General features: G+C 42.5%; 1 protein-coding gene across 1 annotated transcript; it reads left to right on the plus strand.

The window, feature by feature from the left end:
• The first annotated feature begins 628 nt into the window (after nt 1-628).
• Nucleotides 629-25,586, plus strand: usp12b (ubiquitin specific peptidase 12b). The gene is made up of 9 exons (XM_088925311.1): nt 629-786; nt 3,145-3,225; nt 8,165-8,378; nt 13,868-14,094; nt 14,774-14,850; nt 14,942-15,025; nt 16,771-16,968; nt 17,822-17,900; nt 21,010-25,586. The coding sequence occupies exons 1-9, from the start codon at nt 739-741 to the stop codon at nt 21,109-21,111; spliced, it is 1,110 nt and encodes a 369-aa protein (XP_088781437.1). The 5' UTR covers nt 629-738; the 3' UTR covers nt 21,112-25,586.
• The last annotated feature ends 554 nt before the right edge of the window (nt 25,587-26,140 follow it).

Here is a 26,140-nt window from a genome sequence, read left to right on the forward strand (position 1 = left end):
ATGGAAAGAGAACACCAGATTGAACCCGGTACTGCAATTACCCGGTCTGCTTGATATGCCCACATTTAAATTAGGGAAAATGTAACATTTCTTGATTAGGAGATACACCATTCACAGGCAAATGTGTCCACATCGCGCTTAAAGATGACATTAAATTCGAAAACAACTCCAATCACTGTACATTAATCCAATGATTTATCTAAACCGTCTTCATATGAGATGGCGGTTGAAAGACGTTGAGCTGACAGCAAGTAGATAAATAATTCTTACGTGTTTGTCAGGTTTTATCGCATCTCTCTCCCCTATTTCTCTGAATTCTTTTTCCAGTTTGTAGTCTAAGTCTTTTATGCCTTAACTACTATTTGTATATGTAGCAACATTGTTAAGCAGATTTATATTGCGATAACAGTATATAAGGGTTAACCAGACAGCGGTGATTGCGAGATCTTCAAGTTTAGGTTCCGACGACAAACGAACCCAACGACAGTGGCTGACAGGTGAAGCGAAGAGCACAGCAGAAAGTCGCCGTGCCTGCGCGTTCTGGTAGCCTCGTTTTCACTCTAACATGGCCGCACGTATGGGAAGGGCCTATTAGCTCTTGCGTGTTGCGGCGGATGTGCATCCCAGCGACACTCCCTCTTTGTGAACCCGTGGGCTCGGTGGACAGTCTTCCTCGGAGCTTCGGCCGCTGCGGCTGTCAGTTTAGTTTGTGGTTCGGTCCAATATGGCGGCGGACGGATGGAAATACTGATGACAGTCCGAAAAATCGCCTCGATTTGTACGATGGTGAGCCTTTTTTCTCCTACTCTCCCCTTTCACCGAGCAGAGCCGGTGTCCCGCGGCCGCAGCCCGGTGTGATACCGGAGTCCGGCAGCGATGCGGTAGATCAGCAGTGGAGTTGTTTTCCAGGAAGTCCCCCCGCCCCTGAGTCAGGGCTCAGTAGTAACACAAGTGTGACCGCGGCGTGGGTGGGTTGGTTTATTATTATTAAAGCACTGAGACGAATAAGAAACTGCTTTTCAGGCAGATTAAAGTTGGTTAGAAACCTACCAGCACTGGAGTCCCGATCTGTCATATGGCCGCATTAAAGATACTTGGAACCCCCTGGACTGTGTGTTTGGGAGGGAGATCGATTGTCCATTTTATTTTTAACTTGCAATAATAAAAATAAAGCAGCATGGTGACAGATATTTACTTTTGGTCGGAGTTACGTTTCATTCAGATCCTCCAGATGCAGGAAGGACGCTGCTTTTATTTTACAAATATGCCGCCCCTTATTAAACAAACATTTTCTTGCTGGTGTTGGTTCAGTTTTAAGTGCGGAGGCGTGTTTGCTGAGCGGACTTCAGCAGCTGTACACTGTAATGAAGTGAGCTGTGCACATCGTGATCTCCGTGACCCTCTGGACGGTTCAGTGAGCTGAGCTGAGCTACGGGTGTTGCATTTGTATGCCGGCGCTGCAGTGCAGAACGAGTCAAAGTGACTCTCGTTTCAAACGAGGGGCTGCTTTGCAGCCGGCATCCCCCTTAGTCTGCGTTGCACCTGTAGACAGTCTGCGAGTGCACGATGGGAGGAGAGATTAGACCCGGTTCCGAAACCGAGCACGCATACAGAATCTGTCTCAAAACTGCCGCTTTTGAAGTGGCACCTTTTAGATTCGTTGGCGTGTCTCAGGCAGAAAGCAATAGAGTGATCGCACAAGAAGATATAAAGCATGAATTGTCTTCAAATAATGGTTTGAAGTAGCTCTTTTTAAGTTATATTTAAAGTTTATCTTCCTCTCCCTGTAGGTTCAAGAACAAAATAAACACGTGTCTGCAGTGTCAAACCTTTGAAAGATAGTATTTTATTTTCCAGATTAGTTGTTATGAAATGTTACAGTTAAAATAGGGACTATTGATATTTATCTTGGAATGGTGCAGTAAACCGTTCAATCTTGATGTGTTTTATGAAGAAAAGGACTTGTAGGTTGTTTTCTTTATTAAAAATAATTTTAAAATGATGAAGGCAGATTGACCTGGTCTCATTACAACGTTTATGTTCATTACCAAATCAGACCGATCTTGTTATCATCTGCATGTGTCCATAATCATTACTGGCCTTTTTAAGAATATAAGAAAAATCACAAACGTAACTGATTGATCCAAGAATTCAACCATTTCTTAAAAGAAGCTAGGTTATCGGCTTCAACGGCATCATCTGGCAGCTTGTTTCACAGACACATAGCTCTTGGTGTGAAGACGTGACTCTTGTCGAGCTTGGAGGATATTATCGAGGTGTTTCTGAAAAGAAGCCAGGTTACAATGTGGACTGGCATCTTGTTGCAATTTGCCTTCTGTAAAGGACATGGTTGGTATTTCTGTGCACATATTTCTGTGAAAATTGCAGATTCAGAACAAGAGTAAAAGTTGTATAGCACCCTAAAACTATTTTCTTGAGATAATCACATTAAATCTGCATCCACGCTTATGAAGAGCTAAAGAACATGTCTAGGGATGTTAATATGTGCACATTTGTAGTACTAAACATTTAGTCAGCGACAGGTGTGATAAAAAATGACTTAATCTGTGGAAACAAGAGACAAAAGTAACCCTTCTATCAACAATTAGAAGTCTTTTATTCTACTGAGCTATTCTGTGAGAGCTGTCCTTTCCGTATTCTGTAGAAACATATTCAAGAGACTGTCAAAGAAATAAATTTGCTTAAAAATCAATTTATCCACATCATTCTAAGGATTGCTTTTGGTTTTGGATTGTTATTTCAGGATTTATCGCTGAGTCAAATCATTCTCTCACCTCTCTCGGCACCTGTGTTATGTGTCTGCATTCTTTTCCCATCAGTGACGATCAAAGGCCCATGATCCTGTTGGTGTACTTGGGTAAAGTATATGAGCAGTTTAGGAAAGATTGCAAGACTTTATAAGCACACTGAATGTAAATTTTAGCCGACCTTCCACTCTTGCGCTGTGCAGAAACCGCTCAGGTTGAGAAGAAAAACCTGATCCACAGGTCCTGAGGAAAGCTGACGGTCATGTCTGAGTCCCGTGAGCACTGTGCCCAGAGGGTCCGAAGGAGTCAGGTTCATGCAGTGATGTGTCTCTAAGGGCTTTTAAGATAAAAGAAGCTGTCTTTCTGTCTCTTCCAGGGCGCCAATGCCTCAGCTTTGGAGAAAGAGATTGGACCGGAACAGTTCCCCGTAAATGAGCACTACTTCGGCTTGGTCAATGTAAGTGCCCTCTGCACTCCCAGTCAGTCACTGTCATGTGGATTTGTCTTAAGGCCCTGGGCGAGAGCACGGCTGATGTGTATTGTATCTGCTTTGTTTGTTCTGGTTGATGCTTGTCCGTGGAAAAAAAACATGGCTGTCTCAGAAAGTGCGCTGAACTCCCAGGTAAAATACTTCTGTCCATTTTTTAACTGCTTTACCCACAGGGTTGGGGGGGGGACGGGGAAGGAGCCTATCCCAGCAAGCAGTGGGTACAAGTGCACGCACAGACATGCACACACTCATACCAGGGCTGATTTTCCCAGAAGCCAATTAACCTACCAGTATGTTTTTGGACTGTGAGTGGAAACTGGAGCACCTGAAGGAAACCCATGCAAACAGTGTGAGAACATGCAAACTCCATGCAGATAGGACCTCAGGTCTTCGAGGCAGCAATGATAAGCACTGGGCTGTCATGCTGCCCCAGGTACTGTATAATTTGATATGTTATATCAGGATGTTTGTTGTGAGCAACAACAAATTAGGTTCATTGGGGCATTTTGGAACTAAGGGGAAAAAACTTCCATCAGTATGGTGCAGGGAACCTAAGAGAAAACTAGTCTTACCAGCAACTGTTTAGATGAATTTATCTTCATTTGCACTGCTGCTGTCTCTGTCAGTGTGCTCCTCGGCATCTGTGAGGTGTTCTGTCAATGTGGGGGCCGTGTGTTCTAGAGCCGCAACCTGCGTGTCTGAACATTCTGACAAGGAGTTTCTGCATCTGCTGGGATGAGTCATATTCTCTTTCCCGAGTGTTTCTCACTCCTGCAGTCTCCTGACTTGGATGTAGCGAAATTTCAGTAGTGTGAGGTGTTCTGTTTCCACTAGATGAGCATTCCAGTCAGACCTGACTGCTTGCATCTTCAGCGGGTTTCATTCTTTTTTTCGCAGTCCTGTGGAAATGTATGTATGTAGAAGTCGCTGTGAGAATTAAAAGCTGATAGTTCTTGAAAGAGAGATTGCGCAGTAAGTAGATTAGGGTGTTCCAGAGCTCCTAATTAACACTAATCTCTTGTTGGCTAATTTGTACATCAGGGAGAGCCTTGGAAGGAAACCCTGGAGACTTTGTGATTCCATTAGAATATGTATAAATTCATCATATAGTACAAAGCGTGGCACTCTGAGGCACCAAAAACAGTCTGCTGTTTGATTTACTTCTCTCATGGGTGTTTTTTAATGTTACTGGTGAGTTTGAAGAATAATAATGTAGATAGATTTTTTTATGAAGAGCCTTTCTAAACCCAGGGCTATACGGCTGATATAGACCAATAGTTAAAAGGTGCGATTCAAGTTCAGGGTCAAAGAATTTGTCTCTCCGAGAGTCGGAGGAAGGGCATTCAACAACAACAGAGCAGCAACAGAAAAACCACAGTCACCTAAAGTCTGAGATTTAGTCCAGAGTACAGTGAGCAAAGGACCAGCCTCAGCTGAGTGGATCCTACTGGAGGGAGCCAGGTCATTAACAGCCTTGCAAGTCGGTACTAAGATCTTACATGACTTTATAGACATCCAGTGTAGAGATTTAAGTGTGGAAGTGATATGCTGCCACATGGGTCTGGTGTGAGTTAGAAGACTAGCTGCAGAATTTTGCACATATTGCAACTTACTTACTGTGTTGGGGAGCCCATAGAGCAAAAAGTAGCAGAAATCAAGCCTTGAAGTTATAGTATAAATGCATGACTCAAACATTCAGCATTGGACACTCATAGAAATGACCTAATACCGGCAGTATTCCTTAAGTGGGGAAAAAAAGATGTCAAAATTTTCATCCTGGGACTCAAAAGACAGCAGATCACGTTTGACTCCCAAATTTCTGACTGCAGCTAGTGATTGAATGGAGAAGCCTTTGCTTCATTACTGTGAATCTGTCTGGCTTTCCTAGCTGACATTTGCTACCCACCAGTACAATTTCTGTTCTGTCACTATTTAACTTCAAGGAATTTGATGTCAACCAGATCTTGATATCATGCAGATAAATGATAAGTGAAGGAGGCAGGAGATCAGAGGGGGGAAAAGTTTTAATGTAAATCTGAGTGACATCTGCACATCTGTGAAACTGAAGACCATGTTTGCATATAATCTGACAGATAGGATGCATATAAATGAAATGCAATGGGCCCAAGACTGACCTCTGTGGCACACCAGGATTGACTGAGGCCGTGGGGGAATTATGAGGAGCAAGGGAAACGGAAGACTTTCTGCCAGCCACATAAGACCAGAACCAGTTAAAGCTACTCCCATTGATAGACAAAAATGTTGGCAAGCCTTTGAGCACCACAGAATGTTCTGCAATATAAAAAGGCACACTAAGATCGAGAAGCATAGGAGTACCTATAGAGAGAGTCAAATGCAGCAGGCAAATCATTCACAACCCAGACAAGAGCAGTCTCAGTGCTATGATTAGTGCGAAAACTGGACTGGAATGGTTCAAAAAATCATTAGCTCTCATGTGAGCCTGTACTTGATGTGCAACCACACGTTCTTAAACCTTAGGTAGAAATTGTAAATTTAAAATTAATGATTGATGCAGTCTTTAAAGCATTAGGGACCAGACTCAAGGAAAGAGGACTGTTGATAATATTGACAATTTAAGGGCAGATGTCTGGCAGGCAGCCATTCAATAAAGAGGTAGGGATGGGATCTAGGCAGAAGAAGATGTTTTACAGCTGTTAATTTTTGTAAGTTGATCTGAATCAACTAGAGTAAATTCAAAATCCAAAACCTGGTACAGAGGGAATGTCAATGGGAAAAGTAGGGCTCAAATAGTTGTCCAAATCGGATGTAATGCTAAGGCTTGATTCAGATAATTGTAGATTTATAGATTAATCTTGGGTTGAAAAAATAAATTAAAAGAGGGGTCAGGGATAACTTAAATTGTTGTTAACTGGGGTTGAGAAATATCCGTACTGATTTTCAGTGCCTTCAATATATCTCTATCTCAGTCTTTAAAGAGAAGAGGCTGCATGATCTCAGGACAAATTGCTGATTTTGTGAAATTTTACTTCTCCTTTGAGTTTTTTTTCCCTGAATGGTATTAATTAATCTCTGTTTTACCATTTTTCTTGGCTTCCAGTTTGTGTAATTCTTTGTTCATCTTATACTTATTTTTACTTTCCTTTTTAAGTTTAAAAAGTACATAACCATCTTTGCCTTGTATCTTGCATCTTATTGTAAACTACTCCAGGTTCTTGGATTAAAAATGGTCGGCCAGAGTTCAGTCACGTCTTGTTTACTAAATTCCTTTTTAATTAGCTGATTTTAAGAAACTTCCTTTCAAAAAATCTTTTTTTTAAATATCAATGAGAAGTGCATATGTAAGTGTTTTGCATTATTGTGTAGTTAATTTTTTTTAAGAGTAATTACAGCCATGCAATTGTACTGGAGAGTAGATGACGATGGTTTTATTTGCTGTATAGCAGTACTTTGAACGGACAGTTCTCCACCCTACCTTTAGACTCCAGTGTCTTTGCCAGACGAGTATAACTGTCTGATTAAAAAGGCGAACCACAGCATGGTAACTATACAGTTCAGTAGCTTGGTTATTTTTAGACGCAAGTTCATGACCTGCTGTAAAATGAAGTTGCAGTGTTTTGGGCTGAGCGACTGAATTCCATAACTATCTGCTGGAATGTGATACAGAAGGCTGTAGTATGGGAACTTGTGCAATATCCCTTCCAACTGTCTCACAACTGGCTTCAGTAAATACATACCAGAGAACACATTTGAGCTCCTGGTTATATCTACGGCACAGTGTGGAGCAGTAGTCAGGGCTCTGGAGTCAAGGTTATGGGTTCAAATCTCAGGTGATACACTTCTACAGTACCCTTGTAAATCACTGTGGATTAAAATGTCGAAGTAGTAAGTAAATTTGTAAGTATGCAGTTATATAAAATATACAATAATTAGAAATTGGGTCAGAGAACCCAGTGTATTTAAAATGATGGTACCCCAAGCACATACTGTATTATCATTAAGCAACCTTGCCTGCTTTACTAACAAACTAAGGGTTTTCATAGCTCTTGGAAAATGTCCTCATCAGTGTACAGTAGGGCTGGGCGATGTGTTAAAAAACATTATCGCGATAAAAATTTGAATATCAATGTCGATATCGATAATTATCACGATAAATGTCAAATCATTATTTCTTTCAAGTTTAAAGGCAGATTTTTTCTCCTGAGTGAAAGTTGAGAAACAGTTGACAGTTAATTGGTAAATTAAGCAACTCTTTATTTTAAGAACACAACAAACACTTGCCAAACAGCAGAAACATTAAACAAATCTGAGGTAGAGAGTATTCAAGTCTTTTTTATGTCAAAATATGCATGAGTAAAATTTACAAAAAAAATATCTTAATATAAAAATTAAATACTGCAGTGTGATAAAACACACATAGAAGATGGCTCAGACTGCAAAGTTTAAAGTGCTCTGTTTTATGTCTGATCGTAAAAAGCCAAAATATCTCCAAATTACCGAAGTTGAATGACCTTTTCTGTCGACGATGTCATCGTCCTTCGAGCTGGCCGTTGGCAGCACTACATTTGCTTCAGTGTTGCTCATTTCTCCACTCTAACCACAATCCTGTCAGCCACCACCGTGTGGGTAAACACCACCACGTTAGCTGCCCGGTCTGCAACACGCACGCACACCCGCCTGTATTTTGTGCGCATGAAGCATAAACATATATATCGAACATTTATTGAACTTTTGTTAAAATTATATTGAGGAAAATTATATCGCGATAATTATCGTTATCGAATTATCGCCCAGCACTAGTGTTAAGCAATCTCATAGTATCACAATCGCAGATTTCAATATTGTTGTTTTCTCTCGGTTGGCTTTTTGGCTGGACGGTGTATTTTGTGCGACTTGAATGATTTCCTTTGCCCTTGTGTTTGTGCAGTTTGGCAACACTTGCTACTGCAACTCGGTCTTGCAAGCACTTTACTTCTGTCGGCCTTTTCGGGAAAAAGTGCTGGCCTACAAGATCCAGCCCCGGAAGAAGGAGAGCCTCCTGACCTGCCTGTCCGACCTCTTCAACAGCATCGCCACGCAGAAGAAAAAGGTGGGGGTCATCCCTCCCAAGAAGTTCATCTCCAGGCTGAGGAAGGAGAATGGTAAGGGAGTGAGCCTCTCCTTTTGCGTCCTTTACTGACTGAGCCCAGGGGCCTCTCTGGTGTTTCAAGATATCCTGTACTCTTGAGGTTCACAGTACACATACAGTGGCATCCGTAGGAGGAGGAGCAGGACAGTCACGTCCTCCACTGGGTATAAAACGCTCTGTCTCAAATAATCTGACATGCCTTTCCTGTTTGCAAAGAAACATTTTTCAGTGCTATCTATTTTATTGCTAAAGCTGTGGTGGTAGTAGTGTAGCATCAGAAAGGAAACAGACGGGAAATAGCCGATTGACACACCTTTTTCATCGGGTGGCCAATAGGTTATTGATCCTGGAGCGTAATCTGAGATTTTTTATAGGATTGCCCATGATGAAAATCAGAACCATGACATGATGGTGTGTTAGAGACACACATCTGTTCTAAGTCCAGAATCTGATCTCTATTGGCTTCTTTTGGTTTCAGTGCCCTTGTTGATTTTGAACTAAATAGGCTGGACTGAGTCCATCAGGCCTCTTAGGATTTTGACTTCCTCAATTTACTCTCCTTGGAGTTTTCTGGGTTCCTGCCGGGGGACCTTTGATTTAATCTGTATCTTTAGGAATTATATTGTAGTCCTGCCTTTGAGATCAGCCCTGCATTGGCTACTGTGTGTGGAAAGTTTTGCCACTTGTGTCCTTTGTCATGCTGTCATGAATAAGTAGCCCCAAGTAAAACGGCAAAGTATTTTTTCTTAAACCTCTGAGGGCAAGAATCCAAACTGGGATAAGAGCTTCTGGTTTATTGGATTAGCAGGCGTGTTGTAGTGAGGAAAGTTCCAGGCTGTACATTTTTGTTAAACGCCAGCATTAACAAAGAAGCTAAAAAACTGTCTTGACTCTAGGGTACGTTGCTATTTGCAGCTCATTTTCAGTGTTATCCCCAGTGGAACAGAAACAGTAATTCTCCTCCTATGTTATCAGAAATCAGAGCACAGGACCAGTTGACTATGTACTAGTGTGCCATTTACAGATCAGTAAAATCTAATTACATCCTAAGACAGTTGTAAAGTAGCTTGTAGTGACCTACTTAACTGTAGCCTTTCAGTGTGCAAAACTGTGCTTTTCATGGGTTTCCGGGGATTTCTGTAGACATGCAAGACATTTGTAAATGATGTTCTGGCACGGACAGGACTCTGAAGAGCTCTCCCATTTTGAGAAGGTGGTGTGCAACTGTGAGGTTCAAACTGCTATTTATGAGTGCAAAGATTTAGCAAAAGTAAAGATCCTGCCCAGAAAGCTCTCATTAGAGGGCACCTTCTTCAGTTCTTCCTGCCCCTTTGTAATTTCACTGGTGGCATCTTCTCAGGAATTTCCAAGTAAAACAGGAAATAATTAAGTTGAAGTGTCAGATTTTATAGGTTTTAGAGGTGAAGACCAAGTCACATTTTCTGTCGTTAGGAGAAAATGACCGATGATGAATATAATGTTTTAAAAAACACTTGTCTGAGAAATTGTGTATCACTGGAGATCAACTCTAGAAGTTTCTTCTGTTTGCCGAAATTTGAAAACTTCTGACAACATTAACAACCCTTAAAACGTTAAGGATAAAAATCACAGGTATACTTGGCATGCAGCTAATTTCCGTAAGAAAACCAAAACGCTATTGAAGCTTGGGGCTCGTGAAGAGAATGGAGTTCCAAAAAACACAGATTTAACCAGATTGAAGGTATCGGCACGTCCTGTTTTGAAAAACGCTCTCTCTGGTGAACAGCACAGGTTGCTGAGCAAAGCTCAGTGTGTGGGGGGAAGGGAAGGGGAAGTAAAAAGCTCACCGGCAGGCTGGGAGGCAGAACGGGGGTGCCCCAGCTTTGCCCTGCCCCCGGGAAAACATTTCCCCTGTCACGTGAGGGCTGCCGGGCCTGCAGGCCGTGTTTTGGCCCTGAGCTGTTGCTATAGCAACGCTAGCCAAGCAGAAACGCAGAGCTCAAATAAAGCATGCAATTCACTTCTCGGATGATCAGATTTTAGGAAACCCTTTCCCAGCAATTCCCCCAGACTGTTGCACTTCAGGAAATATTTTGAGGTGTGCTTTAGTTCCTAATATGGAATAGTTCCACAGTTCATTTTGCCAGGGTAGGGGATATCAGTGTCTCTAGACTGACTTTTGTGTACATTTTCAATCACTTTAAATTTATATAAACTTTAAAGCAACTATTTCTCTACGAGTGTTTTGATTTTTAGCTTTTGTATAATGACTTAAGTATCACATTAACCAACTTCAGGCACCTATTTTCTGACAGCATTGAGAAGTTTTTGTTGTGTATACAGTAACACCTAGATGAAAGAGTTTAACAGGGTGGTGGTGCTGCCTGTTAATTGCAGGTGTCTTTGGGTGGGAGCCCAAAGTCTTTAGAAACGCAAGCATACGTACGTGGAAACATACATTACAGGTGAAAACCCTCTCGCGCAATAAAAATCAATTAATAATAAGGGAGAACAGCATTACGATTATATAACAGTGCATGTTGTTATGATAAGAATAAGCAGATTTTTCAAAAGAAACGTAAACTATGTAAAACAGTGAACACTGTTTACCATCAAGCTGGTAGGTTTTGATAAATGAAGAGCTTCTCTTCTCTTTGTACTTTTCATATCGGGCAATTTCTTTACACTACACTCCTTTCACGAAAACAATAGATGCATCAGGTTCAGATTTCTTTACAGTTCTAGTTTCTGACTCGCACTCAGATTAACACGCTTCCTTTTCTCACCCCAGTCAGGGTCCAGAAGGGATTTATTCCCCTTGCATCTGCATAGAAACGAATCTAGACTTGGGTGAAAGCCAGAAATAAAGGACTTGAGTCCTTTGTGGGCCCATTAAAGTGAGGTGCTGCTGTAATTGAAACAGCTGAAGCGCACGCTTGCTTAAGTGCTCGATGTGACTGGTGACCTGCAGTGGGGCTCCCTTTCTTTTCCTGCTTATCATTTCAGTGGCACACCTGACTTCCCCCCCCCCCCCCCCCCCAAGTGAACACTTGGAAGAAGAAACTTGATGATTTAAAAATCTGAGAGGGTATTCTTTGGCAATGCACCTCCCAAAAGACCCGGTTAAACGAATGATCTGACGTGCACTGATACAGTTCAGGTGGGTAGCTGCTTCAGCATGCTTAGGCTGCAAAGGAACAAGTAAAGGTGTATTCCATGCTGAAGAGAAGACAGAAAACACAACGTTTTGGCTGTGGAGCCTTCTTCGGGTATCACACAAGTACCGATACCTTCTCATGCACTGATACACTCCAACAGAACTGCAAAACTGAGCTTCAGGTGATGTGGTAATAACAAAAAAAAATAGGTAGAAATTACGCACAGGATGGCCAGTAAGAAGGATCAGGTTTTTAAATGCCACGCAGCTGCAATGCTTATCTTCTGTTCTGCACTGGCACAGAGCACAAGCAAAGACAGCTTTTTCTCTCACTGGTCCTTCGGAAACAGCTGAGGGTTGTTTGCATTGTCCGCCACTCGCAAAATTTTGGTACCGCTCTCTTGCCAGGGTAGCTAATTAACCCAAATTGATTTGGAAATTGGTGAATTAAGGAGCGTGTTATTCCAAAGTAGTTTCTGGAGAGCGGTGCCAATCGTATCCATTTCCCACTGCCGTAAATAGCTTGCTGTGTTTTCCGCTTATCATTTCACTGGGACATATGACTTTGTTTTCTGCTAACGAATCACTTGGGAAAAAGAAACTGGGATGATTTAAAAATTTGAGAGGGTATTCATTCAATTTGGTCATTTTCAGACTTTATTCTTTTGCTGACATATACGTAATGGGTTGCCAGATCTAGTTTTGGGCTACCTTTGGGAATCAAGAAGATCCTTTCAATTTTTGCCCTGGCGAAAGAGAAGCTCCGAGATGCACGAGATGTGCTGCACTAGAGAGGAGGTTCTGGAGAATGGTCATCAATCCCACTGAGCTGTCGTGTTTATTTCTGTGTTCTTTAGTGGCAGGTCAGTACTCAGCAGTTTCCCCGTTTCAAACGACTCAGCGATATTCCAGGGCGCCCCTGAAAACTTGTAACCAATATTTTTTCTGTGGAACTTTTCCAAACCCCGAGACATTGTTTGGGTGAACAGGCTTTGTGCTGCGCCTGAAAGCCAAGAAGTGTCAGAACTCAAACCTTCTGCTCCCTTTTGCAATAAAAATAAAAAAAATCAATTTTAAGTTTCAATATACCTCTTTTAAATGTAAACCTGGGAAGTGCACATCCTGCTAGTGGATTGTAGTGCAGCCTGAAGACGAATTGGCTCAAGTGGGAAAAGAAGACATTATTATTCTTCTCATTATATTATTAATATTATTTTAATGTTAATATCATTATTAAAAGGTGAAGATTGGTTACTTTCACATTCAAGACATACTTGAAGTTTCTGCCTCTGTTGTTCTTCTCTCCTTTGGGTCCTGAGTGTTTGGCTGGATTTGCAAGAGGCCTTTTTTATGTGAAATAATTCTGAAATCGCATCCAGAGAGAAGACTTTTTTAGTCTTTTGGAAATGTACTTCATAATGCATTGCAATAGTGTTGTTTGTGTGCTTTTCTAGTATTTACCGTGCCGCCCCCTGAAAAAAAAGACAGAAGATTTTTCTCCTCTTTCTCATTCCACATCCTGTTACACGTGAGCTTTTCAGCTTTTTCCATTTTGAGCCAGGTCTCTCTGCAGTGTCTTTTCAAGCTGTCGAGGGTAGACATCTCTGTACTGCATGCGACTTCAACCTACTGCATCCTCAGCAAAAAAAAAAAATGCACTTTGCACATTTCTGAATCGTGGCAAACGGAGATCTGCAGTGCGCAAATGAGAACAAACCACATAAGGACTAAAACTTTTCTTGTTTGTTGATGTCAGGTAGTGCGACAGGCCATAAAAAATTGTATCGAAGAACAGTTCAACAAAAAACGCGTTTCATCCCATCCCTTTCACCAGATGTTATGAATATTGAAAGAGGAAATGAGGAATATTGCAAATATGGGCAGCAGTTCTTTTTGCAAAGTGTTGTGGGAGGCTGGAACAAGCTGCCCAGCCATGTAGTGGAAGCTGCTGCTCTCTGGCTTCTTTCAGGAAACACCTGGAGCCTTGGATCAGTTAGCTACAAACTACTAAACGAGCTACAAGGGCTGAACGCCTTCATCTTGTCGATAACCTTTCTCCCATTCTTTATCAAGGCTACCACCTTATCTAAGTGCATAGAGAGCACTGTATACCCTTCTACAGTGTTGTTTTTGTGATCCTTTGTAGTCGTACATATTAATACGTGTCCTACAGGGAAGACCATAATTGCATGAGCTTGTAGAGTACTAAACAGCAAAGCCTGCAAGAAAACCTACCTAAGCAGAGATCTGATCAAATCTGATTTCGATTTGTGCCTTCCACCCTCCCTTCAGAAGGCATTCCCTGGCTCTGACCGTGTTGTTTCTCGTTGGTGTCTCTTGGGTGCGCGTCTGGCTGGTCCCACCAGAGCTGTTTGACAACTACATGCAGCAGGACGCCCACGAGTTCCTCAATTACCTGCTGAACACCATCGCAGACCTGCTGCAGGAGGAGCGGAAGCAGGAGAAGCAGAACGGACAGCTGCAGAATGGCAGCGTGGGCAGCGAGGAGGCCGACAAGCCGGAGCAGACCTGGGTCCATGAGATCTTCCAGGGCACGCTGACCAACGAGACCCGCTGCCTCAACTGCGAAGCGGTGAGAGAGAGAGGTCCTCACCCTTTAAGCAGGCAAAGGCTTGAATATTGCAGCAGGAAGTAGGAAGCAACGGTTTTGTAGAGGTGTCGGAGGGCAGGTTTAGTAGCTAAACCCTGAGATCACCCGTCTCTCTGACCTTGGGTCAGTTTGGCAGCTGATCTGTAGGTTAGGTGTGAACAGTTTGTGTCCTTTGGGGATTTTAGGTGTGCAGGTTGACATGATCCAAGTAATCCTGGAATTATTTCAACAAGCAAAGTAGTTAAAAAGGATTTGCTTTAAATGCGGCGCCTTGCAAAAGTTTTCTGACCCTGTAAAAGTTTTCGGATGTTGCTGGATTGCAAATGATACACATCTTTTTCCATCGTTCTTAGGTTTTGCTTTTCTTTAAACCTTATGCTGCCGACTAACTCATTTTGTCTTTAAAAGTGTTCTGTTTGAACATGAGAGTTTGCCACAAAAATGCTGACTGGAAAAAGATATGTATCATTTGTAAATGATGTTTGAAAACTGCAAGGTACTGCATTTAGGCTGACACGAATAACCTGCTCCTCTGTGGCTCTTGTAAAACAAACCAGCTCTTGTCCTTCAGTGGTATTTCAGTGTCTTTATCTGAAGGCTGGGTTTTTAATATTGGCATGATCCGGTACTTTTTATCACAAGCTATTCTTTCGTTTCACAGGTCAGCAGCAAAGATGAGGATTTCCTTGATCTCTCTGTGGATGTGGAACAAAACACCTCTATAACCCACTGTCTGAGGTGAGCTGAGACCCACTGTTCAGGCAGCTGTGCGCTGGTGTAGGTTAGTTTTTAAATCGTTGTTTTTTTCCCCCTCTTTCTTTGTCTTCAGGGGATTCAGCAACACGGAAACCCTGTGCAGCGAGTACAAGTACTACTGTGAGCAGTGTCGGAGCAAACAGGAAGCACAGAAGAGGTCAGCTCCCAGAACAGTTTATTTTTTATTTCTGCCACAGCCTTGTGTGAGGGGGGGGTTCCCTGCTGGTGTGACTCCAGTGGCTTCTGGTTAGCATTGGCATACAAGATAAAACTGCCCTAAAACTGTTTCTCAGTCCACCTTTTCACTCCATCTGCAATTGCAAAAGGTATTGGACACTTTAAAAACCCCTTGTCATTGCCAATCACTCTTACTTGCTGTTCTTGTTTTAAAAAGCCAGGAGATGCTTCAGAGAGGCCCTGTTGTTTATGGTACCCTCTCAGTCCTAAAGTCACCAGTCAGCTGGTCTCCACGTGGCACTTAGTACTACAGCGCGTGTACCGTTACTACGGAGAAAAGGGCCGCACAGTTGCTAGGGTCTGCAGTCAAACCAGACCCCTCCAGACAAAAGGGGATTTCTCTGAGACTGAAAGCAGTAACCATTACGCCTGATGCTAAATGGATTAATTACAGGGAGACACCCGATAATAGTGACTACAAATAAAACCAAATGAGCTTAATCACTGTCGCTATTAGTACTTTTCTTCACTTCACGTTTATTTAATATTTCATGTTTCTTAATTTTTATTTCAGTGACTGGAGAGGTTGGAGCAGTAGTTTACTATTCAGCAGACAAAAGGCAACCTGTAAATTCTAACACAGAGGAAAGTAGCAATGCAGTTCAGTTTGTAAACTGTTTCATTTTGTGTATTGCTCATATGATTAAATCTAATTAACAGTGATTGATCAGTAAAGATGTTTTGATGAGTCAAGGTATCCAGTTTTCTGGAGTCTAATGGGCACCCCAAGTTTTTTTTTGGCCTGTATGTGCATAATTCAAGCTGTATTCATTACACTGCGTGCTGGACAGCACAGCTTCCAGCCTTCATTAACATTTTTTTGTCCTGATGCCTGGAATTCGAACTGCTGAAAACTAAGAATGCTTTAAATGGGAGTCTTTGATGCAGTGCAACGCCCATCCTTTTCTTTAGGATGTAAGAAACTCTTTAACCTTAACATGTGACTATGACCTTGTCATAATTTAAATTCCATTCTGATCAGCACAATTTCACGTCGGACTGTTTCAGTAAAGCCCTTTCTTTCCTGAGACCAGTGCAAAGCCAGATTTGTGTCGCAGGCAGAGATGGCCACTTTAAGTTCAGCGTTTGTGTCGTTTCCAAAACCTCAGTGAAGTCTGATCTACTGTACGAAAGTGATTAGAACAGTGCATTCCCGCTCCATAGTTGGTGCTGTACAAACTGATACAGTGTTTTCTCAGAGCACGTTAGATCAAATGGCTTATGTTCAGCCAACAGAGTCTGGGCTGCCGGCATGTCACTGGACAGTTCAAAAACAAAGCCTGTGATTTGGTTTGTTTGGTTTATTCCTGTATTCTTTAGTTTTTGATGCCTGAATTAATTTTGATTGCTTGTGCTTTGCGTTATGAAGCAGTCTTGGCAGGGCAGCTCAGGTTCTCTCTTCACAAGTGACAGGGTCTGGTATTAGTCCCCCAAAAGGGACTTGTTTTGTTTATTTTCTTAATTAGCAGGGTTTGTTTCTTCACTGCGTCAGTTAACCGCTTTCCCGAGGTCTTGTGCCATTTAAGATGCAAAGCTTGCCTTGCCCCGAGCTCAGCCCGGGAACTACTGGTTTCTTCCCGGGAATGTCACACGGTGGAAAGAGGAATAGAGTCGGAGGCCGTGCCCTGAAGCCACAGAGCTCTGTCTTGTGTGTTTTTTGCGTAGGATGAGAGTGAAGAAGCTGCCCATGATCCTGGCTCTGCACCTCAAGAGGTTCAAGTACATGGACCAGCTGCACCGCTACACCAAGCTGTCCTACCGCGTCGTCTTCCCCCTGGAGCTGCGGCTCTTCAACACCTCCGGTGACGCCACCAACCCCGACCGCATGTACGACCTGGTGGCAGTGGTGGTGCACTGCGGCAGGTGGGCACAGGGGCACAGGGCTCCATGCAGAGCCCCCTTTTTGCGTCCGCTTTACTGAGAAGGACAGTTCACCCTTTCCTCTGCTTGATCGTCCCAAAACCATCGCTGTTCCTGCAGTCTCGAGATTTCCCAGAGTGCAAGTTTGCTACAGAAACAGTAGAATATCAAAATGAATGAGATGCAAAATCTGTGAATTCTGATTTTTTTTTGCAAGTCCCTTATAGCGATGTATTATTCATTTCTTCACCTGCTGGAGGATTATAGGATAATTCCACGATAATAGGATTATTCCGTATTTTGGAATTCAGAGGCAGCCTTTTGCCAGTGGTCTGCAAAGTTGTTTTTTTTAGAGATTGTGTTCATGGCTAAGGAGTGGATGATGTTTTTAATAGAATGTACTGTATACAAAGAGGTATTTTAGTGAAGCAGGACCCCAAGGGGAACATTTACTGTATCAGGTTGTAGAAACAGCAGTCTGTGTTGATGTGATCTGTGGTACCAGTACGATTAGAGCTGCTGTACATGTAGAGGAATAGCAGACAGTATGCATGTCAGAAGAGCCATGTTAATATTTTTATATGTCCCAAAAAGATTTTCATTTTATTCTAAATCTGGTTTATTCTCAATTTTAAGAAAGGTTTATCTTAAATTTTCACTAAAACATTAAGTTAAAATTAACAGACCATGATATCTAGAAATGTAATGTCTTCAGAAGGCAGTTTTAATTTATTTCGCCATGGAATTAAAATGTCAGCTGCAATATTTTTGAGTTTTGTGGTTGTCTCTGTTGATGGGATGGAATTCGCAAATGTTTTCTTTGGTGTTTACAACTCACTGTCCTCTTCCTCCGCAGTGGGCCCAATCGAGGACACTACATCACCATTGTGAAGAGCCATGGGTTCTGGCTGCTGTTCGATGACGACATTGTAGAGGTACGTCCCAGCCTCTTGTCCTTCTTCGTTATCTGACATTTCACAGAAGGTGGGGGGGTCATTGGAAAGCAACTTTATCTCTGTGATTCCTTACCCCTTGGCAAAAAAGAGAAGCATATCAACAGAGGAGGGCTTTAAAAAGACCAGCATACAGAGGCCAGAGGCATTTTATTCCTGATTCCTAGCATTACAGATACTGGAATTAAAATCTTAGCTTTATTCTTTGTCAGTCTAGTTTGGGGTGGACTTGCCTGCTTGTGTTGTACTAAATTCAACAGTACAAAGACATGGAAGTGTCCTTGACTCAGTTACAGGGAGTAGGGGGATAAAACCATAAATCTAGCTGAAAAGATTACTTTTTAAAAAAAAATGGGCCCGTCTTGTTTGAAGTTATTGTATTCAGGATGCTCAAGGGAAATGGTGTAAGCTGATAGTGGATAACCTTCAATGACAGCCTGCACATAGTACAAGAGAGCTGGTACAGTGCTGAAGTAGCACTGCAGATAGAGGCCTGAAAAGTCCACAGGCAGCGTACACTCAGTCCTGGCATGGCACAAACTTACACCTTCCTTTTCCGGAAAGGTAATTGAACTCCGTTTTTGGCACCATCTAGAATGCGCGTCATATTGAAAGGTCAAAAGATGCACGTTCCCGTTCCAGATCTCTTACTTCCGTGCTTCACAGAGAGATAAATACAGTAGTCGGAGCCCTGCAGCTATATTTGATCTCATGTACTGTGCAACACAGGTTTCCTCTGATGCTTCATAAAGACCAGGCCATGGAGGCCCTGAAATCCAGTTCCGTTTATAGTCGGAAGTTATAGAAAACGGAGAGAGTCCCGCTGTTGTAGCTGTCAGTATGGTAGGAGCCCTCAGGCGATTACAGGATTTGAGAGATCGGGGGGTGGTCAGTGAACTTCATGGGAAAGGAGCTTTGAGCGGATTAGGATTGAACAGCAGAACAGCACATGGATCTCACATCCTGCTGGGACCCTTTTTCTCTGGGAAAGCCTATCTTATTTTAAGATGTGCTAAAACCCATGGGATTATATGTGCTTATTTAAGGAAAATTTTGTCGAAGGGCTATTTTTCGAATTTGCTGGTCTTCAGCTTCAAAAATCAGGCCTGTGTATTGTGACAGGTCAGGAACTAAAAAGAGCAGCCGTGAGTCTTCTGACATGTCAGCAAGTGAATCGTATGATAGGGCTAGGAACATGTAGAAATCACCTGAAAACTATAACCTTTTCAGAGATTTCTGTGTGTAAGACTGCTGATAACTACCCTGGAGAGACTTCTTTGCTCTGTTGAAGATCTTTGATTTAGGGCACAGTGTGCAAAGGTGTTATTTTGTGGAATCCATTTTTGTTAACTATACAATTTTGTTTAAAAACTTAAGTGCAATTTTCCTTAAGTATAGTATTTCTGTCTTTGACAGTGACAACTAGACTTGTTTTGTTTTAATTTCATGCTACCAGTGATTTCCTAGTTGTGAAGTCTTCTAGTTTAAAAGGCTTTATTTTTTTCTAATTCAGAGGTAAGGTTCTAGAGAACTGATGGAAAAATTATGACAGTGTCAACTTTCAAGTCTTTAAGGTCTGGGGTATAAAATGTGCTCTGAGTAGCATTTAATTTCCAGTCTGTTCTGATGTAAAAAAGAAAAATTCTACACTTGGCTTTTACAGCTCTGTGTTGTCTTCTTTAGAATTGGCCTCTTTTAACTGGCTCACCAATTTCCCTGTTGCTCGCTAATTAGGCTGTTTCATGATCAAATAAAATGGGTTCTCCACTGGGCTTGTATTATCAAGTCACCCTCTTAATTTTGATTAAAGAATATATGCCATAGATACATGCCACATTAAAATGGAAAGGCTAGGCTTGCTTTACCACTGTTTTCATTTTTCCAATCTGAATCCAACATCTTAGTCAATAGTAGTAGCAGTAATGTTCAGCTTCATTACCTTATGCACATGAATGTGCTCTTTTCAGATCTGTGTATCACCTGACGGAGGAAATGCTTTTCTATGAATTTGAAGGCACTAGTGTGGAATTCAGACAGAATGGTTGCGTGCAGCATATGAACTGTTTAGCCTTTAAATTGAAATTTGACAACATCAGTTTTCTTTACTGCTGTTTTTTTAACAGCAAGTCTTTTGTGCAGGAGAAGGCTTTTGTGTGCCAGCGTCTTCTGAAAGAACCCTGATCTGGCACCTTTCCTTGTTAACCTTTTATATGCCTACAAAACAGACTCACTCGGACAGAAAGCATCTGTTTACATTGTTCCTGATCGGCTCTTTTGATTAATACAAAGGATAAATTCCAGCATCAAATCCCCCAAAAATTCCCGTGGAAAGTTAAAATGGAGACGAGCATTTTGGAAAAAAACAGGATATATTCTTATTATGTTCTATACCTTTTCTTTAGGAATTCTCATATTCACAATGTAGCTGTTTATATTCTCAATGATGTGTTTTTATGACTCTGCTTCACATTCCAGTATTCTGACTAACAGCAGCGTGTTAGCCTTCATGGAAACATAATGACTGCCTGCACGTCTGTGTTGTGTCTTGTCTGATTGAGCTGCTCACCTCATCAACTCCTGCCTATAATCCTGCCTCACACTCTCAGTTTTGCGATTCATGGGGACAGGAACATCTAGACACTCCTAGAATGTGACTAAAAAGAGAAGAAAGCAGGTCCGGTTATCAAACTCTCTGCTGGTAGAATGGACTCCTGCATTACATCAGAGTCCATATTTATTTTTAATTGCCATTTAGGTGACAGTGCTGTCCCAGGGAATTTGACACTTTTTAAAACTACAACTATCCTGAGAGAAGGGATCCTCACAGCTTGTTCAGCTCTCAAGGGGATCACATTGCCCCCCTTGACGCATACTGGCTCTTAAAACACCTGGTACTTTTACTATATACTCTAGTACTGGTAATTTCACAAAGCGGTCATTTTGGAGAAACTCTTTTGCATCCTTAGACGTTGCACATGCCTGGATGAATATGTATTTACTTTAATCATGAGGAACACTTTTGTAATATAAATCTATACGGTATTACCTTGTAACCCATGTTTTATTTCTCTCTTTTTTTCCCCTGCTTCAGAAAATAGACGCTCAAGCGATAGAGGAGTTTTATGGTTTAACATCTGACATTTCCAAAAACTCCGAATCCGGATACATCCTCTTCTACCAGTCCAGAGACTGAGGTGGAGAGCGATGGACTGATGGCACTGCAGACAGGAGCTGGGGTTCTGGGTCTGCTGACACCCCTTGAGGGGGTGTCCCATGGAGCTGGGGACTGCTGGGAAGGACCTTCAGACAAGAGCACGTGACGATCTCGGAGAAGAGAAGCCCTCACCCTTAAGTTGTAACCTGTGAAGTGAAGACCTCGTCGAGTCACCTTTTAAGGATGACGACGCTATTTGGTTTTGTTAAGGTTACCAATTGATTGCTATTGGCACTGCTTGTTGCTGTCCAGGCCGCAGTACTACAGCCTTTCTGACACAGAAATAACCTCCAGCCAAATGAGCAATGTTGAGCTCAGTGGGCTGTGCATTTTCGCACCCTCTGGCCTCATCAGCTCAGCATGCTTTTTGGCTGAGGAAGGCGTTTTGGGCACAAGTTTCCTTGTGCAGGAAGTAGTCCTTGCTGTCTGTGCTTCTAAGTCTTCTGACTTCACTGCAACTTGCTGTAAGAGGTTCTGACTCTAACGGTCGTCACTAGACTGTTTCATTTTTGTTTGGAGAGAGGAAATTAAACCCCAGAATTCCATGCTGAGCATGACAGAATTAAGAAAATTTCCTGTGAAGAATGGATTTCGACGGGGAACGTGCTACATGTCCTACCAACTTTGAGAAGATTTGCTCAGGGTACAAGCACTATTAAGTTAAAAGTGGGTTGTACTGTTGTCGACCTCTTTTGTTATGAAAACTCCACAGAAAAATATGTATTGTTAAGTTAACCCTCTTAGAACCTGGGATGGCTAATCTCTTATAGTACTTCTAAAAAGACCTGACCAGGCCTGCTCTCTCCCCATGGATCTCTGTTCTAAACACTACCGTCAACAGGGCTTTATTCGAGTTCTCAAAGTTTTTTGCTATCAAAAAAATTGCTAATTGCTATCAAAGAAGTAACATTAAAAAAAAGTTAAGAAAATGCTGCTATATACACAGTTGAATCCATGAATAATTAAAGTGTAAAATTAATCTACAAGGAGTACCTCATAAAGTAATTCTCCTTCTAATATCCCTTTCTTTCTGAACTCATTAGTGAGTAAGCTACCTAGCAAGTCCTGCTTCATAGATGTGTCCTAGTGACTTATCCCCATGGACTGGGACGCTCTTTACAGCTGTGTAAATGTAAAAATGGAAGTGTAAAGCAGAGCCTGCCCAGGAGATAGTCCTCGCACTGAAGTGTTTTTGTCGTGCTGACTGAAAGGGCACACACAGGCTGTTGCCTCCTGTCAACCCGCAGCTCTTCCAGAGCTTGAGAAAAGCAGGAGGGGCTGCTCTCTGCTGCCAGTGGGGGCTCGGAAACTGTTCTCGCAGCTGGCAGCGTGTTCCCCAGCTAGAGCATCTCACTGCTTCTCCATAGCCCTGCCCAGGAGGCAAATTTGAGAGTCGGGGCCCTTAGCAACCTGTGTGAGCCACAGAGCTGCTGGCAGATCTCAAAGAGTTAATTCCCAGTTTATCTGCTTCCCCCCCAGACAAATTGTTTGTATCTGTATGATTTTTGCTTGCAACTTTTTTTTTTGTAGACTATTGGTTTATAAGTAACAATACTGACGGAGGGAATATTTTGTCAAATCCAACCCCCTACCCCCTGATTTCTGTAGATCAGAGGGTTTCAAGGTCGGCTCCCGGTTATGTTACCATCGTCTGTGTATGAGGATCGGATTTGGAACAATTGTGTTGCACCTTTCTGTTCGAAGAGCCCGGTTGAGTGACGTTGCTCCTGAGAGATACAGGCAGTGCGCTTCACGCAGGAGGTGCTGCGAGGAGTGCTGCCAGAGTCTCTCCGCAGCGACGCTGCTTTCAAGATAGTGTCCCGCAAGGTGATACAGGATGGAAGAGGTTCAAAATCGGAGTCGTCTTGAGTTGTTGTTTTTTTTGTGGTGCAATTGCAATAAGGTGAAAGATTACAAAAAGGAGTGGCACGCAGCTACTCGGTGTCAATGAAGAGTAGCCTCTGTGATGGATTAACAACCATGTGCTTGGAAACAGTCAGATTGATAATGTTTGCACATCTCTTATCATGCGGAAGTAGGCATCTCTCATGTACAGTTGTATGAACATTTTCAAAGCTGTTGATTTTGGTCCGATAAAGTTATGATGCATTTAGTCAATTAAATTATATTTCCAACCTCTGTGAAGAGACTGGGGATCAAGTTGCCTTTTAGTAAGGCAGAACCGCTCTTACTATATTCACGCCTTGGGCAGGAATGTGTTCTTTAAGCCGGGTCTATCAAAGGACCCGTAAATTAAGAAAAGGCACAGATTGTTCATGCGCTGCTTCAAAACAGAGGTCAGGGGGATTTCTGTTTGTTTTGTATATTGTATAGTCAGCAATCTAAGTTACAAATGTTTGGAGGCGTTTAGATAAGAAGGACTGGCTAAATCTGCTGAGCTGCAATGTCGGTGCTGAAAAGGTGTGTTAGGCACAGATATCAGCAGAACAGCGGCAGTGAGGTTCGCCGACTGTGGAGAAAGGATAAAGGGGTGGGAGGATTTCATATCTAGTCTGGTTTGCTCCCTGAAAGCCTACTGTTGCAGGACAGAAATGGCTCTTCCTAAACCCAGAAGCCAGTGACCGCAGCTAGTACAACCCTCCCTGGCTGGCCTCCCAGCAGGCCCAGGAGGTTAGAGCTGTGTGATGTGCCAGCAGGCATCAGCACAGTGTCACTTGCATTAGCACTTTCCAGTGAGCCTGTTTCTTTTTCCAGATTAGCACCATCACGCCGTTAATTGGCAAGGGCTGCGCCTTTTGTGTTCTCAGTATTTTGGTGGAAAGTCACACTTCTTGCAGGGTGTTGATTCCTGTGTCCCCGCAACAAGTTTTAAACGCGCTTTTGGTTTTCCAGTACTTTGATTGTGATTTTCTTCTTTTTAAACAAAAAAAAAATGTGGTTAATTCCTGTGTCCTTTCGGTACAGCCCGAGGTAGTTTCAGGTTTACAGGCTCAAATATTTTTCCTCATTACTTGGCTCCAGTTGCATTATAATCAACAGTAACAGCTTTATTTTGGTGAGGGGCTGCATGTTAGAGTAAGTGCTGGTTGCCATTCTCATAGTTTGGCAGCCTCACCAGTCTGATAGCCCAAGTGTTTGTTGACATGATTTCACATCTGTGAAGGGCTTCAGAGACTGAACACAAGCCATTTGGACAGTCTTGACCATTTTGGTCGTCGGTAGCTGATTGATCCTCAGGTCTCATGCAGCCCTTTCTTCAAAGAAGCCAGGGTATTTGCTTCAGTAGCATGACTTAGTAGTCTGGTCCATACAACTACCAAGTCACTGAATGACTGAATGCTACCATTTGTGTTCTTAGTAATTTGATGGAAAGTCCCTGCTCATTTCAGGAATCATGTGTGACTCCAGTGTTGTCCAAAGATACAGGCACCTTTCCTCTTGTGATCAGGAGGTTCTTGCATTTTTCACCCCTTAGAAGACCAAGTTCCTGGGTATGATTTCTAATTCTTTTATGAGAAGACGGTTGTTGGATTGGATTTAGTCCTTAGTATAATAGCCAGCCACTGGAGGTTGAGCCCCCAGTTGTATAGCATACCTACTGTGTGTGTTATATTCTTGGTGACAGCAATCAGGATGTGTAGCAGGAAAGGCTTTGGAAATCTACCTTGTCTGTGACACACTGCAGACAAAGTTGAGGAGGAGGGCCACCATGGTTTAGTTTGTATTCAGTTTTCCTTTTCCTTAGGAATTGTAAGTAGGAGTGGTTATGCTTTCCTGGAGAGCATTCACGTGGGTATTCTACTCCAGCGATACCCACTAGAATAGAATGGGTATTCTGTAACCATCACAGTGGGTAAGACGCTTCAGAAACATAGGCTGCATAACCGGAAAAGAGGCATTAGATGCTGTGAATTATTGTGACTATTCCCAGTGAAGAGTAGTAACTGTAAATAGGTGGGCAGATGTGGGGTAGAGCGTGAGGGTCTTCTATTTTTGTGAATTCTAAGAGTATTGAAAAGATATATTTTCCTTTCCTAAATTTCCACTGTTTATATTGTTCTGCCTTCTTTCTAGGCCTGCAGAGTGGATTGGTTTTGGGGTAGCCAAGAGAGGCTGCTCGTTGACCTACATGCACCCCAAAACAAATCCACAGTCATGGCTGACATGGCTTATTGGACCTTAGGCTCCATGCGGTCCTGAGTCCTTTCATAGAAATTTCTTTTCAAACCAGTTCAGAGCGCCATAGCAAACCTGTGGCTTGTCCAGTAGGATGGCTGTTTTCTTTCTGTCTCCATCGGTCAAGGGAGGTATACTGTACCACATTGACAACCGTAACAAAGTGCACTTCTGATCATGAGGTTTCTGTAAGTGACCAGGAACAACAACAGTGGGAGTAGAGGTGGGGCGATTGTGCAGATTTGGATGTGAATCATTCAGGACCCCAACCTCAAAAAAAAAAAAAGGGTCTCAAATAAAGAAAGAATTGGTAAAACAGCTGGTCTTGTTGCCTTGTGTTTCTGGAGATGGGGGAGAAGTTTACTTCAGTCCGGGCATTGGAGGTTTGGAAGAGGCTCAGCTTGGAGAAGAGCACGGTTTGAGCCATATTTGTTTGCCAGTTCATTACATTTATGCCTGACGTGTTCCTGTTTGCAGTAGAATTAATGGTGTTATGAAGTGCTATACAGATATTCCGCCCGTTCATCCATTTTCTTATCACTTCATCTGATTCAGGGTCACAGGGGAGCCAGAGCCTATGCCGGCAAGTAATGGACACAAGGCTGCCAGTCCAAAGCAGGAGAGAAACAGACTCACACTCAAACTTCCCAGACATTAGATTTGCCTACCAGTATGTCTTTGGACTGTGGGAGGAAACTGGAGCACTACACAGAAATTTCAAGGTGCTAATTTAAGAGTCCCTATTCATAGCTGAAATGCTTATTTCTGCTTTTATAACATCAGAAGTCTATCTATGCAGGCGTCTTGTTTCAGCCAAAGCTAAACATCTAATGGACTAAATTAAGCATCATTAACATAATTGTCCACTTTT

The sequence above is a fragment of the Atractosteus spatula genome, chromosome 9, assembly GCF_055471065.1.
Source record: "Atractosteus spatula isolate fAtrSpa1 chromosome 9, fAtrSpa1.hap1, whole genome shotgun sequence".
Classification (NCBI taxonomy): domain Eukaryota; kingdom Metazoa; phylum Chordata; class Actinopteri; order Semionotiformes; family Lepisosteidae; genus Atractosteus; species Atractosteus spatula.